Here is a 16,140-nt window from a genome sequence, read left to right as displayed (position 1 = left end):
ATTTACTGAACATGACCCCCTACTTCATTTTTTTAATACATTTTTAAAAATTTTTTTGTTTTCATCTACTATCTAATTTTTCATTTTGTGCTCAATCTGCCTCACCCACATTTAGGGCATCTTTACTTTAATGCTGATGATCTCATGCCCTTTATAAAATGGGCAGTCTGCATTGGTTATTGGGTTACTTATTTACATTGCTGGAGGGACTATAAGTAGCAGCATGACCTCCTAGACAAATATGTCGACACTTGGTAAATCATGAGAGTTCCCAGGATTTCCTGTGTACAGCTTGTTGTTCTTACATCACATCTGTTTAAACCTGCAGGCTCGGCATGTGGCGCCCAACGGACACCGTCCTCATGTTCAATGTGGCCCTGGTGCTCCAGAGACTTGCAACGTCCATACTCAAGGATGAAAAGAGTACTTGAAGGAAGTATTGAATGCTGTAAAGGAGCTTGAGCTGGCGCACAGGTAAGACAGGGGTCTCGATTAAAGCTAGAACCCATAAGCAGTTCCCTATAATTGGCCTTCATTGTCATGGGGCTTCTTTGAAACATGATGATGGGGACTCATTGCTACCTAGCTCAATAGATTTGACATGTTTCTGCTCCAGGTTTAAAAAAAAAATTATAAATACTTTTTTAATCCGTTTTTCATATGTGATCACATTCCCTCTGTTCTCGGCTGCAAAGAGCTTGGGGGGGAGAAGAAGCAACAGCACACTGAGCTTCCCAGTGAATAGCTGTGCATCGGGGGCGTGGCAGGACAAGTCTGATCATTGGAGGAGAGCAATCTGAGCTCTCAGCATAGCTAGAGAGCTGACCATGGTGTGTTCTCCTGCTTAGTGTGGTCAGTTTTTAATAGGAAAGCAGAGAGACTGGCAGAACACCCAGGGATTTCACACAAAGGAAGCAATACAAAGAGAACAGGAGACTTTTTCATACAAGTACATGGTACAGCAGCCACATATCAGGAATACGAAGTGTTGGGGTAACAAACACTTTATAGGGAGAAGCTTTGTCTGCACTTCTCTTGTGGATCGCCTGTTTTTAGAAGACAGCGGGCTGAAGTCTGCTGACATCACAGAGCCGGTCCAGGCTTGGGCAAGATCGTGACAGTGGAGTCAGGATCTGCCCACATGCCTGGACTGGCACCCGGCCTCAGCCTCTCAGGAAGTGGGCTGTATAAGGTATTTACTGGTAGAAAAGAAAATGTTTTGCTATCCAAAGATAAAACAACAAGAGCAGAAGATTTAACAGATGGAAAGATGAAAAAAATTCACTGAAGGTCCGATTTATTTGCTGTACTCTGCACTACAATTTTATCTGAAACACTGTTAACAGCTCAGCCACTGTTCTCCCTTGTGGACTGCAGGGCACCACCTGTCTATGTTATGGAGTGCAGGAGACGTTCTTTAGTCCTAACACTTCCTTTTTCTAAGGTGACAACACTGCTTCTCCATAGATATAGTATAATGAGTGAGTGTTGTCATGCTAGGACAGGATGTGCATGACTTGTAGGATCAACAGCTGAAAATAAAGGGGGAAGCCTGATAAAAAGAAAACAAATGCAGCTGCCACATCCAAGGACTGATGAGCTGCAATTTTGTTCTTGGGTGTATGTGTGCGATTTTTAGTTTTTATATTTTTATTTTCTAGATATTTCAATTATCTGAGCAAAGTCGGTGATAAGATGCGGTTTGATTTGGCCCTTGCTGCCTCAGAGGCCAGGTATGTAAACACCCCCCCTCCGTGTTTCGTCCAACGTCTTAGAACACTGGCTGATCCTGATGTGAGAAGAAGTGGCATTAGACCATATTGTGTATCACGAAGTATGACCTTTTTGTCCCGCATTGCAGGCAGTGTTCCGATCTCTTGAGCCAGGCGCAGTATCACGTGGCTCGTGCCCGTAAACAGGATGAGGAGGAGAAGGAGCTCCGAGCCAAACAAGAACAGGAGAGGGAGCTCCTGAAACAGAAACTGATGAAAGCACAGGTGGGTGCCGTTTTGTACTGATAGGATGCAATATGGGTGTCTGGATATTTTGACTTAACCGGTGGGGGGGCTTTTGCAGACACATTTTCTATGTCAGCTGAAATCTAACCAGCATGAATTATTGGAACCCCTTCAAGAATCCCCTTACAATTATCGGGTCATGAAGGCACTAGCAGAGTACTAATCTGCCCTTTACAGGACAAGTGCACTTTAAATCAAAGTACACTTCTCCTTTATGCACCTTTCCCTTGACTTGACCCACCTTCTCCCTCTGAAGATGCAGACTTACCTGCATCCGATGGCTGTGGTTTTGCTTTCTGTTTGCATCCAGAGGTGCAAGTCTTCCCTGTCCTGGCCGTGCTTGTGCATTACAACACCATAGACTTCTATGAGGCTGTGTCCCAAGTCTGGAGACAGTCCTATAAGAGTCTATGATACAGTCGAAGACATGTTGGATCGTAGACAAGCAGCCGAAACACAGCCGTCAGATTGAGTTAACCAGTCCCTGGCGGGCCCGTTCTAGATCCGGGTGGACGTCATATGACGTCCTCGCCAGAAAGCGCTTACCACGCGCCCTGCGCCGTGTCAGGTGGGCACATCGATGTACCGGCCCGCTGCTGCTACCATGTGATCGCTGTGAACAATCACAGCAGATTACATGACAATTGTACACAATGGATGGCTTCTGTTCATGGCATACTCTGTGATTGGTCACAGTGATCACATGGTACAGACAGGGCTAATCACAATAGTAAACGCTGAATGAATCGCTTTCATTCAGTAAAAATGGTTGTTTATAACAGTGATGTGCAAAGAAATAAATCATGATTTCATCCCCAGAATAGTAGTGTTACTATGGTCACATTATAAAAAGAAAATTTTTTTTTATTTATTTATTTTTTTTACTTCCTGTCACCGCCACACCAGTTATATGTCGACGTTGTACTGCGCTGGTGATGGTATGTTTAAAAAAAAAAAAAAGTGAAATTTTTATTTCTTAATTTTTCAAAAAATTGTGACAAACTTCAAAAAAACTTGCCATGCCTCTTACTAAATACCTCGAACTGTCTACTTTCCAAAAAGGGGTCATTTGGGGGGTGTTTGTACTGTCCTGACATTTCTGGGTTTCAAGAAATGAGATAGTCCATCAGTACATAAGGAGTGATCGATTTTTAGATATATACCATAGTTTGTAGGACAGGACAGTGGCTCAGTGCGGATTCGGACTGCGAACCGCCATTTAGTGATGCCTGCTGCAGGGGATCAATCACGTGTGACTTTTTTTACTTTTCCAGGAAGAGAAACGTCTTAAGGAGGAGGTCGAGCATAAAAAGCTCTTGGAGCAGAGAGCTCAGTACGTGGAGAAGACCAAAAACCTCCTTCAGTTCACCGGAGAAATGGAGACCCAAAAAGAAAGGAAACGCGGAGGTGGAGGAGGACGGGTATGTTCAAACAGTCTATTATTTAATCCATTTGGTGGCCAGAGGTCATTGAAGACCTACTATAGCAGCATTGAGTTTTCTTAACTATGACTAATTTACCTGCCTAAATTTTTGCATTTTTGTTTTTATTTGGTACGCTGTTTTTATTTTATTCCTTTCCTATGTTTTTATTATAAAAATGGATGAAAATATGGAAAAAATGTATAAATGCTAAAATATTAATATAAAATATTTTTTAAATAATGAAATTGTATCTGACAATTACAATATTAGAGAGGCAGGCTGCAGTGCCACCTACAGGCTTGAAGGTATATATATTTTTTGAATCAACACTATTTAGCTAACGTAGCGAACACATGATCAGAAACCACTATGATAGGACCATTAGAAAGGACCAGAGCTGAGTAGTTTATGATGTATATCTTGGAAGATCAAAGCAATGGCAGTTCTACATGTTCCTCCTTTTTGTCCTGGAGGTAATCTGGCGTCTTTTTATATGTGATTTGCAGAGATCCAGAAAAAATGGGGACTTTGATGAGTTTGTTAATGATGACTCGGATGAGGATCTACCCAAAAAGAAGAAGAGGAAGAAGGGTGGCAGTGACAGCGGAGGGGATCAGGAGGGCGGTGAAGGCCAAGAGGGAGAAAAGAAGAAGAAAAAGAGAAGAAAGAGGTACGTGTCTCGCATCCCATGCTAAATTGTCTACGTGTTCCCATGTGTACACTTCCAGTAGGTTCTTTGGAAACTTGATTTTATGACTTTATTCTCTTTCAGGCCTCCAAAGACAGGTGAAGGCTCAGATGATGATGATGATCGTCCACGACCTAAAAAGAAACCTCCAAAGAAGGTATTTTCTTTTCTGTCTTCTGGGGTAATTTTTTATTTTTTATTTTTTTTTTTTGCTAACCTAGAAAATGAATGGTAAATGTATAATTTTCTTCTTTTTCAGCCGGTTAAAGTTGAGCGAACTCCGGCTTCCATGAGAGGCAAAATCAAATCGAAGGCCATGATCTCCTCCAGCGATGACTCTTCAGACGAAGACAAACTGAAGATCGCCGATGAAGGGTGAGAAGAGATTAATGGTTGACGTTGCCCTGTATGCTTCATCACTTATAGTTTGTCTCGCTTCTCCTGTTTAGCTGTTTTTTCCTTGCTGTGCAACAGAATTGATACCTGTCCCCTACTGTCTTCCCTCCCGACATCCCCCTGTTTAATGTAGGCACCCAAGCAGCCAATAATGGAGCTCTTATTGGAGAGTTGAGTGACCAGTGGGGCAGCAGCCAATAATGAGCTCTCATTGCATAGTGGGGTAATGAGTAGGACAGCAGCCAATAAGGGAGTCCTCATTGCATAGAGGGGTAAAGAGTAGGACAGCAGCCAATGAGGGAGCTCTCATTGCATAGTGCCATAATGAGTAGGGCAGCAGCCAATGAGGTAGCTCTCATTGCATAGTGGGGTAAAGAGTAGGGCAGCAGCCAATGAGGTAGCTCTCATTGCATAGTGGGGTAAAGAGTAGGGCAGCAGCCAATGAGGTAGCTCTCATTGCATAGTGGGGTAATGAGTAGGACAGCAGCCAATGAGGGAGTCCTCATTGCATAGTGGGGTAAAGAGTAGGGCAGCAGCCAATGAGAGAGCTCTCATTGCATACTGGGGTAGAGAGTAGGACAGCAGCCAATGAGGGAGCTCTCATTGCATAGTGGGGTAATGAGTGGAGCAGCAGCCAATGAGGGAGCTCTCGTTGCATAGTGGGGTAATGAGTGGGGCAGCAGCCAATGAGGGAGCTCTCATTGCATAGTGGGGTAATGAGTGGGGCAGCAGCCAATGAGGGAGCTCTCATTGCATAGTGGGGTAATGAGTGGGGCAGCAGCCAATGAGGGAGCTCTCATTGCATAGTGGGGTAATGAGTGGGGCAGTAGCCAATGAGGGAGCTCTCGTTGCATAGTGGGATAATGAGTGGGGCAGCAGCCAATGAGGGAGCTCTCATTGCATAGTGGGGCAGCAGCGGCTACCCTAATTTCAATAAAAGTTGCAAGGAGTTAGTGTCCCAATATGGGATCTACTCTACTTAAATCCGGACTAAACATCTTCAGTAAACTGAATCGTTCTGCACAGGAGGGAGCAGTCCCTCCCCCTTCTCTTGACTTCCTATCCCCCTGCCCTCCCTCCCTTTTTTATTTTTTTCCATTTTTATTTTTTTCCATTTTTATTTTCTTATTTTTTTTTTTTTTGTGAGTACTTGGATGCTCAAACTTGTGAGTCATTATTTACCCAATTTTATATATTTTTTTTTTTCCCTCAACCAACAATCTTGTTACAAATTCTGAATTGTTATTACACTCAATGTACTTGACCTTTTTATTTCTGCTGTAATTCTTTAGAATATAGTTCAATAAAGTATTCTGGAATACAAAAAAAAAAAAAAGGAGGAGGCATTTCCTCTCCCCTCCCCCAATGAAAAAAAAAAAAAAAAAAGTAGGGCAACAGACAATGCGGGAGCTCTCAATGGATAGCGGGGTAATGAGTAGGGAAGCAGCCAATAATGGAGTCGAAGGGTGATTAGTAGGGAAGCAGCCAATAATGGAGATGTCGTTGGGTAGTGGGGTGATTAGTAGGGAAACAGCCAATAATTTAGTTGTGGATAGCAGGGTGATGAGTAGGGAAGCAACCAATAATGGAGTCGTAGGGTGATGAGTAGAGAAGCAACCAATAATGGAGTCGTAGGGTGATGAGTAGGGAAGAAACCAATAATGGAGTTGTAGGGTGATGAGTAGGGAAGCAACCAATAATGGAGTCGTAGGGTGATGAGTAGGGAAGCAACCAATAATGGAGTCGTAGGGTGATGAGTAGGGAAGCAACCAATAATGGAGTCGTAGGGTGATGAGTAGGGAAGAAACCAATAATGGAGTCGTAGGGTGATGAGTAGGGAAGCAACCAATAATGGAGTCGTAGGGTGATGAGTAGGGAAGCAACCAATAATGGAGTCGTAGGGTGATGAGTAGGGAAGCAACCAATAATGGAGTCGTAGGGTGATGAGTAGGGAAGCAACCAATAATGGAGTCGTAGGGTGATGAGTAGGGAAGAAACCAATAATGGAGTCGTAGGGTGATGAGTAGGGAAGAAACCAATAATGGAGTCGTAGGGTGATGAGTAGGGAAGCAACCAATAATGGAGTCGTAGGGTGATGAGTAGGGAAGAAACCAATAATGGAGTCGTAGGGTGATGAGTAGGGAAGCAACCAATAATGGAGTTGTATGGTGATGAGTAGGAAAGGGGCCAATAATGGAAAGGCTGTCCAGACACAAACAGTAACAGAGTATTTTCAGGGTAATGGGGGGGGGGGGGGGGGGTCACAGTTCCCACTTTAAGGCTTTCAGTTCTAAAAGTTAGAATAGTCAGATGTGGACTTTAAAGTTGAACTCCAGCTTTATATAGGGTGGGGAAGGGTCTGCAATTTGAGCTGCTATTGCTGTCTGTTTTTATTGGGGATCATTTTAAAGTTCTTCCTTTTCCTGTCCTGGCCAAGAAGTGAGAAGCACCCCAGTGGGGACAGACAGCAATAGCAGGTTGTAGAGGTTCTGCCCCTTCTCCATGGTGTTCATATGGACATATATTTATCCCTGTGGATCCAGTGCCAGGATGCCCTCCTATGTTTTCATTTATGCAGTTTGATTATTATTATTGTCTCCTTTCCAAATCAAGACCTTTTTTATTCATTTTACCTAATTTGTCAATTTTTCCCTTTTATGCAGAAATGCCAGAAACAGCAACAGTGACTCAGATGATGGCCCCAAACCAGCGAAAAAGCGCATTATGTCTGACAGTGACTCCGATAACGGGAACAAATCTGGAAGCGACGCTGGCAGCCCGCAGAGGTCTCAGCAGTCCGGCGAGGACTCCGACGACAACTGGCGGAGGAAGAGGCGAAGGTCGGACTCCGGATCAGACAACGGCTCCGTCCAGTCCAGAAGAAGCGCTTCTGGGGGCTCAGACAACGGGTCGCGGGCAGCATCACGTAGCCCCCAGTCGGACAGGGAATCTGGCAATGAGGGTTCGGCCAGGGGTTCGCCTAGTGGTTCGCCCGGGGGTTCACCTAGGGGCTCTGCAAATGAGTCAGAGCAGGAGGGGTCCACCAATGAGAAGTCAGACCGTGGATCTGATGACAGCGATTAGGCGGGAAGCGTCACGACGGTGTATTTAATGTAAATAAACCCAAAACGAAAAAAGAAAAAAAAAAGGGAAAGAGTAAAAAAAAAAATTAATTTGTATATATTTGTTGCTGGGAAAAAAAAAAGTGTTAGTGCAGCAGAAAGAGACCGCTTTCTTTTCCTTAGTAGTTTCTCCTGCAGATGGCCGGTTGTAAGGGGCGTGATAAAAGAAACCTGTCCGGAATACAGAGGGTGACGTTGCTGATCTCCTAATGAATATACCAGTTGCTCGTCTCCGGCCTTGTATTTTCATTAATTTCAGTTAAGCGCCGCCTATTAGTTTATATTTTATTTAGGGGGAATCCTGGAGCTTTAAAGAATAACTCCGAGTATGGATAGTTTATACATAGTTACATTGGTCCAGCTTGGAGTAACTATGTATATACCATACATGGCCAATCCCAACACCCCCCCCCCATTGGAAGCTGGAAATCCCTAGACACCTTTACTCCAGTGATCTTCACTAGCTGCTGGGCCCTGTGTCGGGCAGCTGGCATGCTGCGTTGTCAACACAGGAGGCGCCATTCAGCGAATGCAATGAATGCAACACGTTGCAAGAAGGCCCCCCCATACTCTCCTTGTGTGCCCCCTAACAGCTCCTTGATCCCTAATGACTGCGTGTGGATCAGCTGTGTTTGGGAGAGTGGTGACATCGCTCACCTAGTCATGTGACAGTGCTCAGATCTGGCCATTGGATGCTAGGCCCCAGCACCTCTTAGGGGAGCAAATCATCCGCTCCTTCATACATGGAAGTGCTGAATGTTCCCCAGCTGCAGAGGAGCAAGGTAGTTGTGGGGGTGCACAGGTAGGGTGAGGTATATGGGGTTCAGGGGATGCACTTTCCAGATGCATCCCCTGAGTAGTGCACCAAGGGCTGCTTGCCTTTGTCCAGCCCTTGGTGCACTACTCCTCCCACTGATACAAGACACTATTCTGCCAACTGACGTCAACAATGGGGCACTATTCCTTCCAATGATACCAACAATGCAGCCCCATTTCTCCCGGTTATACCATATGTGGCAATGTTTACTCCCACTGATGCTAGGAAAATGTCCATTCCCGCTGGCCACATTCCGACCCCCCCCCCCCCCCCCTAAAGTCTGAAGTGCAAAAAACTGACCCTTCGTATAGAAAGTTTGATGACCCCTGGTCTAGGTGAATGATGTCAGTACCCCGAGGGCTGATGTGCATATCCCAGGAGGCACCAGGAGCACTTCATGTCACCACATTCACCAACAGAGAAAGGGAGCAGGCCTAGTGCCGAGGAAACTGGGCCTTTGTATAGAAAGTTTGGAGACTCCAGGTCTAGATGAATGATGTCAGTGCCTTGGTGCTTCCTGGGACATGTGATGTGCATATCTCAGGAGGCAACAGGAGTCCTTTATGTCGCCCCATCCGGCAACAGAGGAAGGGGGCGGGCCTAGTACCAAAAAAAACTGGGCCTTTGGTATAGAAAGTTTGGAGACTCCAGGTCTAGGTGAATGATGTCGGTGCCCCGGCGCTTCCTGGGATATGTGATGTGCATATCCCAGGAAGCAACGGGAGCGCTGCATGTCAGCCCCATTCACCAATGGAGGAAGAGGGCAGTCCTAGCGCCAAGAAAACTGGCCCTTTTTTTGTATAGAAAGTTTGGAGACCCCTGGTCAAGGTGAATGATGTCCGTGCCCTGGGGCTTCCTGGGACGTGTGATGTGCATATCCCAGGATGCAGCGGGAGCGCTGCATGCCACCCCATTCCCCAACGGAGGAGGGAGGTGAGCTTAGCAGTACATCAGCGGTTTGCTGGCAGAACCCCAAAGATTCGGTGCAGCCTCCTGATGATGTCACAGATGTACATGGTGGTGCGGCACCCGGCGGCGGCTGCCGAGAAGAGGATCTCAGCAGGACAACGCTGGATGTTGGCGAGTATCCGAAGTGCGGCCAGCTCGGCATCAGGTGAGCAAAGAAAAAAAAAAATAGAGGAAGAAGGTGAAATTCATCTTTAATCATGATTTTCCTGTAAAATTATCCCCGATCAGCAGCAGCACCCTATGTATTTCTGTAATGACACGTTCCCTTTAAAACCAGGTCAACCTTTGTACGACTCCTATTGCCCTCTTAGGTCAGTTACAGGGCCCACACAATGCTGTAGTATGTTTGCTTCTGACCAATCCGGACGTGCGGATTTGATGTAGCTTTGACAGAACGGGCTGTCCAATATCAGCCCAATGGGCCGGTCTCAGTCTTTGTTTTTTTTTTGTTTTTGTTTTTTTTAGGATATTCTCAAAGTTGTTCTTTGTTTTTGTTTTTTGTTTTTTTTTTTTAAACATAAAAAATCTGTAGGATGCGTCATATAAGCTGTCCTGCCCATTGAAATGAAAAATGGATAGTGACATTTAAAATATGTGGACTGCACCCCCTAATGTATTGTATTTGTTTTCTGACCGATGATTCCATTCGCATGGATGAAATCGGTGACTTCGGCCGCTTGTCAGAGCGGCGGCCATGACTGTGATTTTTACCAAGCTCTTGTTCCATCCAGAAGATTCCGGGTGGTGACTTTCCTTATTTGTTTGATAATCGAGACATTTACTTTTTACTATCAATTTAACTCAGATGTGTGAGATGGTGTTTTTTTTTTTTTTTTTTTTGCATCTTTTGTTTCAGAAGGAAGACTGTTTTGTCTTTTTTTTTTTTTCATGAGATTGTATAAAAAGTCTGCTTTAACTTTAATAAAAATTGAAAAAAGTGTTACGTTTTTGTAGTTTTGCATGTCCGTAATCAACTTCTTTTTATGATTGTAAAGCCTAATGAACTTCCCCCTATTTTCTATAACACTGTTAAAGTGTTACTAAACCCAGGACTCTGCATTCACTATATCTGCTCTCCCACAGTACACAGAACATGGAAATGCAATTACAGTAAAACCTTGGTTTGAGAGTAACTTGGTTTGAGAGCGTTTTGCAAGACAAGCAAAATTTTTGAATACATTTTGACTTGACATACAAGTGATGTCTTGATATACAAGTAGCGTCAGGTCACAACTGTGTATAAAAAAAAGAGAGGCGCCTCTAAGTGTAGCAATATGGTTACATTTAATGAAGGTACAACATTTAGCAACAAATTGCTACACTTAGAGGCACCTCTCTTCTCTTTTATACTCTGGAGCTCCTGCTGGATTTTGCTTCTAATCCCCTTGTAGAGGCTTCCATTTGTTGGTGGACATTTTATGGTTACACAACCTATCACATTGCTATAATCTTTTTATGTGGACTATAAACTGAAGGACCTATGAATAAATGGTTGTGGAACGCATCATTTGCAGTTCCATTATTTCTTATGGGGAAATTCGCTTTGATATACAAGTGCTTTGGATTAAAAACATGTTTCTGGAACGAATAATTATGCTCGCAATCCAAGGCTTTACAGTAAAAAAAAAAAATCAATATATAATAATTTTTTTTTTTTATATTTTTTTGCAAAATCTTTATTGAGTTTTTCACAAGTGTACAACAGAAAATAACCAGAATGGAAAATCCAAATCTGAAAACAAAGTTATAATACTACCCTGTTTCCCCGAAAATAAGACCTAGCGTGATTGTCGGTGATGGCTGCAATATAAGCCCTACCGCCCAAATAAGCCCTAGTTCAAGTCCCTGTAGGTCTTATTTTCAGAGCAGGGCTTATTTTCGGGGAAACAGGGTAGGGCTTATTTGGTGGGTAGGGCTTATATTGCAGCCATCACTGACAATCACGCTAGGTCTTATTTTCGGGGAAACAGGGTAATAATAAATATAAACTTCTAAATACCTTTTCTAGTCAGCTGTCTTGTGACTTTTATCAGTGTCTGGTTAAAGCTTGTAGGAGGAGTTTTCATTCTCCTCTGACTGTCCTATGAGGCTGCAGGACCCCTGACCCTCTGTCTGGTCAGTGCTGATTGGCCCTGTGCTGATCACATGCACTCTCCCAAGAAAAAAAGAAAAATCAATCTCTAGCAATACACACCAAACTGAGCATGTGCAGAGTGCCCCCAAGGCTCTGTTCTATCAGCAGATGGATTGGGGACAGTGAAAGAAGGGGAGGATCAGAGAAGACAGGATCAAACAGCCTTTTTACACAATGCAGAGGATTAACCCCCTAGGCTTCACAGTGAGTATAACAAGCATGCTTTACTGCATATACAGACTGATTTTACTGTTGTGGGTTTTGTAACACTTTAACCCCTTTCTGTCATCGGGAGACAGCCCTTTAAGGGGGATCTTGGCTTAGGTAGGACAGGCTCCCGAAAAATAAGGGACATAGATCCACTTTAATATTCATAAACAATATCTCTGGTAAGAGGCTCTCCTCTTCTCTTCATATATTGGGATCTCTGAGCATTGGCTACCATAGAGTCACCATCTTGAATAATATCTTGAATAACGATAAAACAAATATCTTCCCCAGCCTGGCCGCTGAGTTCTTTGGAATTTAAACAAGCAAATGTGATCTCTATTATCTGAGATCCACTATCTCTGGTAAGAGGCACGTTGCATGCGGTGAGGGGATTTGTCTGAGCACCGTGTTTATCTGAATCACTTTGGGTGCTCACTAATTCAATCCCCTTTATTAAGGGCTCTTTTTGGACTTGTGTATGGACATGTTTTATTTGAAAGACACTTTTCTTTTTCACAGAATGTTTGTTTTAATTATTTACACTTTAATGTTTATCATGATATTTTCTGCATAAGATTATTATTCTGATATCATTTATAATCATCTGAGTAGTTTTCAGAGTTTGACACTAGATGGCACACCAATTTTTAATTACTGTTTATTAAAGGGGTTGTAAACCTTTGTGTTTTTTTGCCTTAATGCATCCCCCACCCCCCGTTTTACTTACCTGAGCCCTCGAACATCACCCGCCGGGGACGCGCTGTCTCTCTGCCCGGGATTCTTGGCTCTTGAGTGGATAGATTGATAGCAGCACAGTTATTGGCTCCTGCTGCTGTCAATCAAATCCAATGACGTGGGGGCGGGGCTGAGTCATACATTCGGCGGCTATGGACGCCGAATGCTGGACTTGGGAGCGCACCCGCAAGGTAACCCCCCTCGGGGATGCGCTTCCCCTATCACAGTGATGGTGAACCTTGGCACCCCAGATGTTTTGGAACTACATTTCCCATGATGCTCATGCACTCTGCAGTGTAGTGGAGCATCATGGGAAATGTAGTTCCAAAACATCTGGGGTGCCAAGGTTCGCCATAACTGGACTAGGGGGTTAACCCATGTGGGGAGGAGCCACGAGAGCCGTCGGGGGGACCCCAGAAGAGGCTGTTCGGGGCCACTCTGTGCAAAACGAGCTGCACAGTGGAGGTAAGTATGACATGTTTGTTATTTAAACAAAAAATGAACCATTACAATCACTTTAAGTCTTGTGTTCGAACTATTTGGTTGCAGCTTTCTTTCATTTGTGATTTGTATTAATTGCTTTGGTTATTCACATTGAGAGGTGGTGGGATAAAGGCAGGAATCTTTATTTATATAAGTTTTCCCTAAAATCAGAATATTTTTTTTTTTTAAGGGTTCCTCTGAGGTGAAAAGGGTTAGGAGAGGCTGTATATACAGTGCCCTGAAAAAGTATTCACACCCCTTGAAGTTTTCCAAATTTTGTCATGTTACAGCCAAAAACGTAAATGGATTTAATGTGATAGACCAACAAAAAGTGGCACATAATTGTGAAGTGGAAGCAAAATGATAAATGATTTTCAACATTTCTTAAAAGTGTGGGGTACATTTGTATGGCGCCCCCCCCTGAGTCAATACTTTGTAGAACCGCCTTTCACTGTAATTACAGCTGCAAGTCTTTTTGGGGATGTCTCTACCAGCTTTGCACATCTAGAGAGGGACATTTTTGCCCATTCTTCTTTGCTAAATAGCTCTGTCAGATTGGATGGAGAGCGTCTGTGAACAACAATTTTCAAGTCTTGCCACAGGTTCTCAATTGGATTTAGGTCTGGACTGTGACTGGGCCATTCTAACACATGAATATGCTTTGATCTAAACCATTCCATTGTAGCTCTGGCTGTATGTTTCGGGTCTTTGTCCTGCTGGAAGGTGAACCTCCACCCCAGTCTCTTCTTTTGCAGACTCTAACAGGTTTTCTTCTACGATTGCCCTGTATTTGGCTCCATCCATCTTCCCATCAACTCTGTCCAGCTTCCCTGTCCCTGCTAAATAAAATCATCCCCACCACATGATGCTGCCACCACCATGCTTCATGGTGGGGATGGTGTGTTCAGGGTGATGTGCAGTGTTAGTTTTCCGCCACACATAGTGCTTTGCTTTTAGGCCAAAAAATTCAATTTTGGTCTCATCTGACCAGAGCACCTTCTTCCACATGTTTGCTGTGTCCCCCACATGGCTTCTTGCAAACTGCACATGGGACTTCTTATGACATTCTTTCAACAATGGCTTTCTTCTTGTCACTCTTCCATAAAGGGCAGATTTGTGGAGAACACGACTAATAGTTGTCCTGTGGACAGATTCTCCCACCTGAGCTGTGGATCTCTGCAGCTCCTCCAGAGTTACCATGGGCCTCTTGGCTGCTTCTCTGATTAATGCTCTCCTTGCCCGGCCTGTCAGTTTAGGTGGACGGCCATGTCTTGGTAGTAGGGGCGGACTGACCATTGAGCCACTCGGGCACTGCCTGAGGGCCCCATCAGGGTTGCCAGCCTCAGTAAAACCAAGGACAGTATGTATAAATCTGTTTTTTTTTTTATTTTTTTTTTTCTGTCTGTGTATACTGTGTGGCCCCATAATCTCTGATTGCCCCGGGGCCCCATAATCTCCTATTACCCAGGGGCCCCATGAGCTATCAGTCCGCCCCTGCTTGGTAGGTTTGCAGTTGTGCCATACTCTTTCCATTTTCGGATGATGGATTGAACAGGAGGCGTATAGTGGGGGCCCTGAGCCAGACGGAGCTCATCTGACGTACACTGAGACCACCCTGTTTTTTTTCAAGAGGGAGCTTTGGAAAGAGGTATGACTATGTACAGAATCTCACAAAAGTGAGTACCTCTCTAACATTTTTGTATTTTTTTAATTCTATCTTTTCATGTGACAACACTGAAGAAATGACACTTTGCTACAATGTAAAGTAGTGAGTGTACAGCTTGTATAACGGTGTAAATTTTCTGTCCCCTCAAAATAACTCAACACACAGCCATTAATGTCTAAACTGCTGGCAACAAAAGTGAGTACACCCCTAAGTGAAAATGTCCAAATTGGGACTAAAGTGTCTATTTTGTGTGGCCACCATTATTTTCCAGCACTGCCTTAACCCTCTTGGGCATGGTGGTCACCAGAGCTTCACAGGTTGTCACTGGAGTCCTCTTCCACTCCTCCATGATGACATCACAGAGCTGGTGGATGTTAGAGACCTTTCACTCCTCCACCCTCCGTTTGAGGATCCCCCACAGATGCTCAATAGGGTTTAGGTCTGGAGACATGCTTGGCCAGTCCATCACCTTTACCCTCAGCTTCTTAGCAAGGCAGTGGTCGTCTTGGAGGTGTGTTTGGGGTCGTTATGTTGGAATACTGCCCTGCAGCCCAGTCTCTGAAGGGAGTGGATCATGCTCTGCTTCAGTATGTCACAGTGGATGTTGGCATTCATGGTTCCTTCAATGATCTGTAGCTCCCCAGTGCCGGCAGCACTCATACAGCCCCAGACCATGACACTCCCACCACCATGCTTGACTGTAGGCAAGACACCCTTGTCTTTGTACTCCTCACCTGGTTGCCGCTACACACGCTTGTCACCATCTGAACCAAAAAAGTTTATCTTGGTCTCATCAGACCACAGGACATGGTCCCAGTAATCCATGTCCTTAGTCTGCTTGTCTTCAGCAAACTGTAGGCTTACTTGTGGATCATCTTTAGAAGAGGCTTCCTTCTGGGACAACAGCCATGCAGACGAATTTGATGCAGTGTGCGGTGTATGGTCTGAGCACTGACAGGCTGACCCCCCACCCCTTCCACCTCTGCAGCAATACTGGCAGCACTCATATGTCTATTTCCCAAAGACAACCTCTGAATATGACGCTGAGCATGTGCACTCAACTTCTTTAGTCGACCATGGCGAGGCCTGTTCTGAGTGGAACCTGTCCTGTTATACCACTGTATGGTCTTGGCCACCATGCTGCAGCTCAGTTTCAAGGTCTTGGCAATCTTCTTATAGCCTAGGCCATCTTTATGTAGAGCAACAATTCATTTTTTCAGATCCTCAGAGTTCTTTGCTATGAGGTGCCATGTTGAACTTCCAGTGACCAGTATGAGAGCGATAACACCAAATTGAACACACCTGCTCCCCATTCACACCTGAGACCTTGTAACCCTGAGTCACATGACACTGGGGAGGGAAAATGGCTAATTGGGTCCAATTTGGACATTTTCACTTAGGGGTGTACTCACTTTTGCTGCCAGCGGTTTAGACATTAATGGCTGTGTGTTGTTATTTTGAGGGGACAACAAATTTAC

At 44.4% G+C, this 16,140-nt stretch overlaps 1 protein-coding gene across 1 annotated transcript in view; it reads left to right on the top strand.

Annotated features, from left to right (window-relative positions):
* The window catches only part of CTR9 (CTR9 homolog, Paf1/RNA polymerase II complex component), a 52,248-nt gene extending 42,304 nt beyond the window's left edge, over window positions 1–9,944 (top strand). The window contains 10 exon segments of the mRNA XM_073603823.1: window positions 329–343; window positions 345–423; window positions 426–474; window positions 1,662–1,733; window positions 1,862–1,997; window positions 3,293–3,439; window positions 3,949–4,112; window positions 4,215–4,287; window positions 4,390–4,505; window positions 7,190–9,944. Of these exon segments, the coding sequence (XP_073459924.1) occupies window positions 329–343; window positions 345–423; window positions 426–474; window positions 1,662–1,733; window positions 1,862–1,997; window positions 3,293–3,439; window positions 3,949–4,112; window positions 4,215–4,287; window positions 4,390–4,505; window positions 7,190–7,610 (1,272 nt within the window). The 3' untranslated portion in view covers window positions 7,611–9,944.
* Window positions 9,945–16,140: the final 6,196 nt, after the last annotated feature.

This window comes from Aquarana catesbeiana, linkage group LG11, assembly GCF_042186555.1.
Source record: "Aquarana catesbeiana isolate 2022-GZ linkage group LG11, ASM4218655v1, whole genome shotgun sequence".
Lineage (NCBI taxonomy): Eukaryota > Metazoa > Chordata > Amphibia > Anura > Ranidae > Aquarana > Aquarana catesbeiana.
Note: the sequence above shows the minus strand (reverse complement) of the source record. Positions and strands in the feature narration are given on the sequence as shown.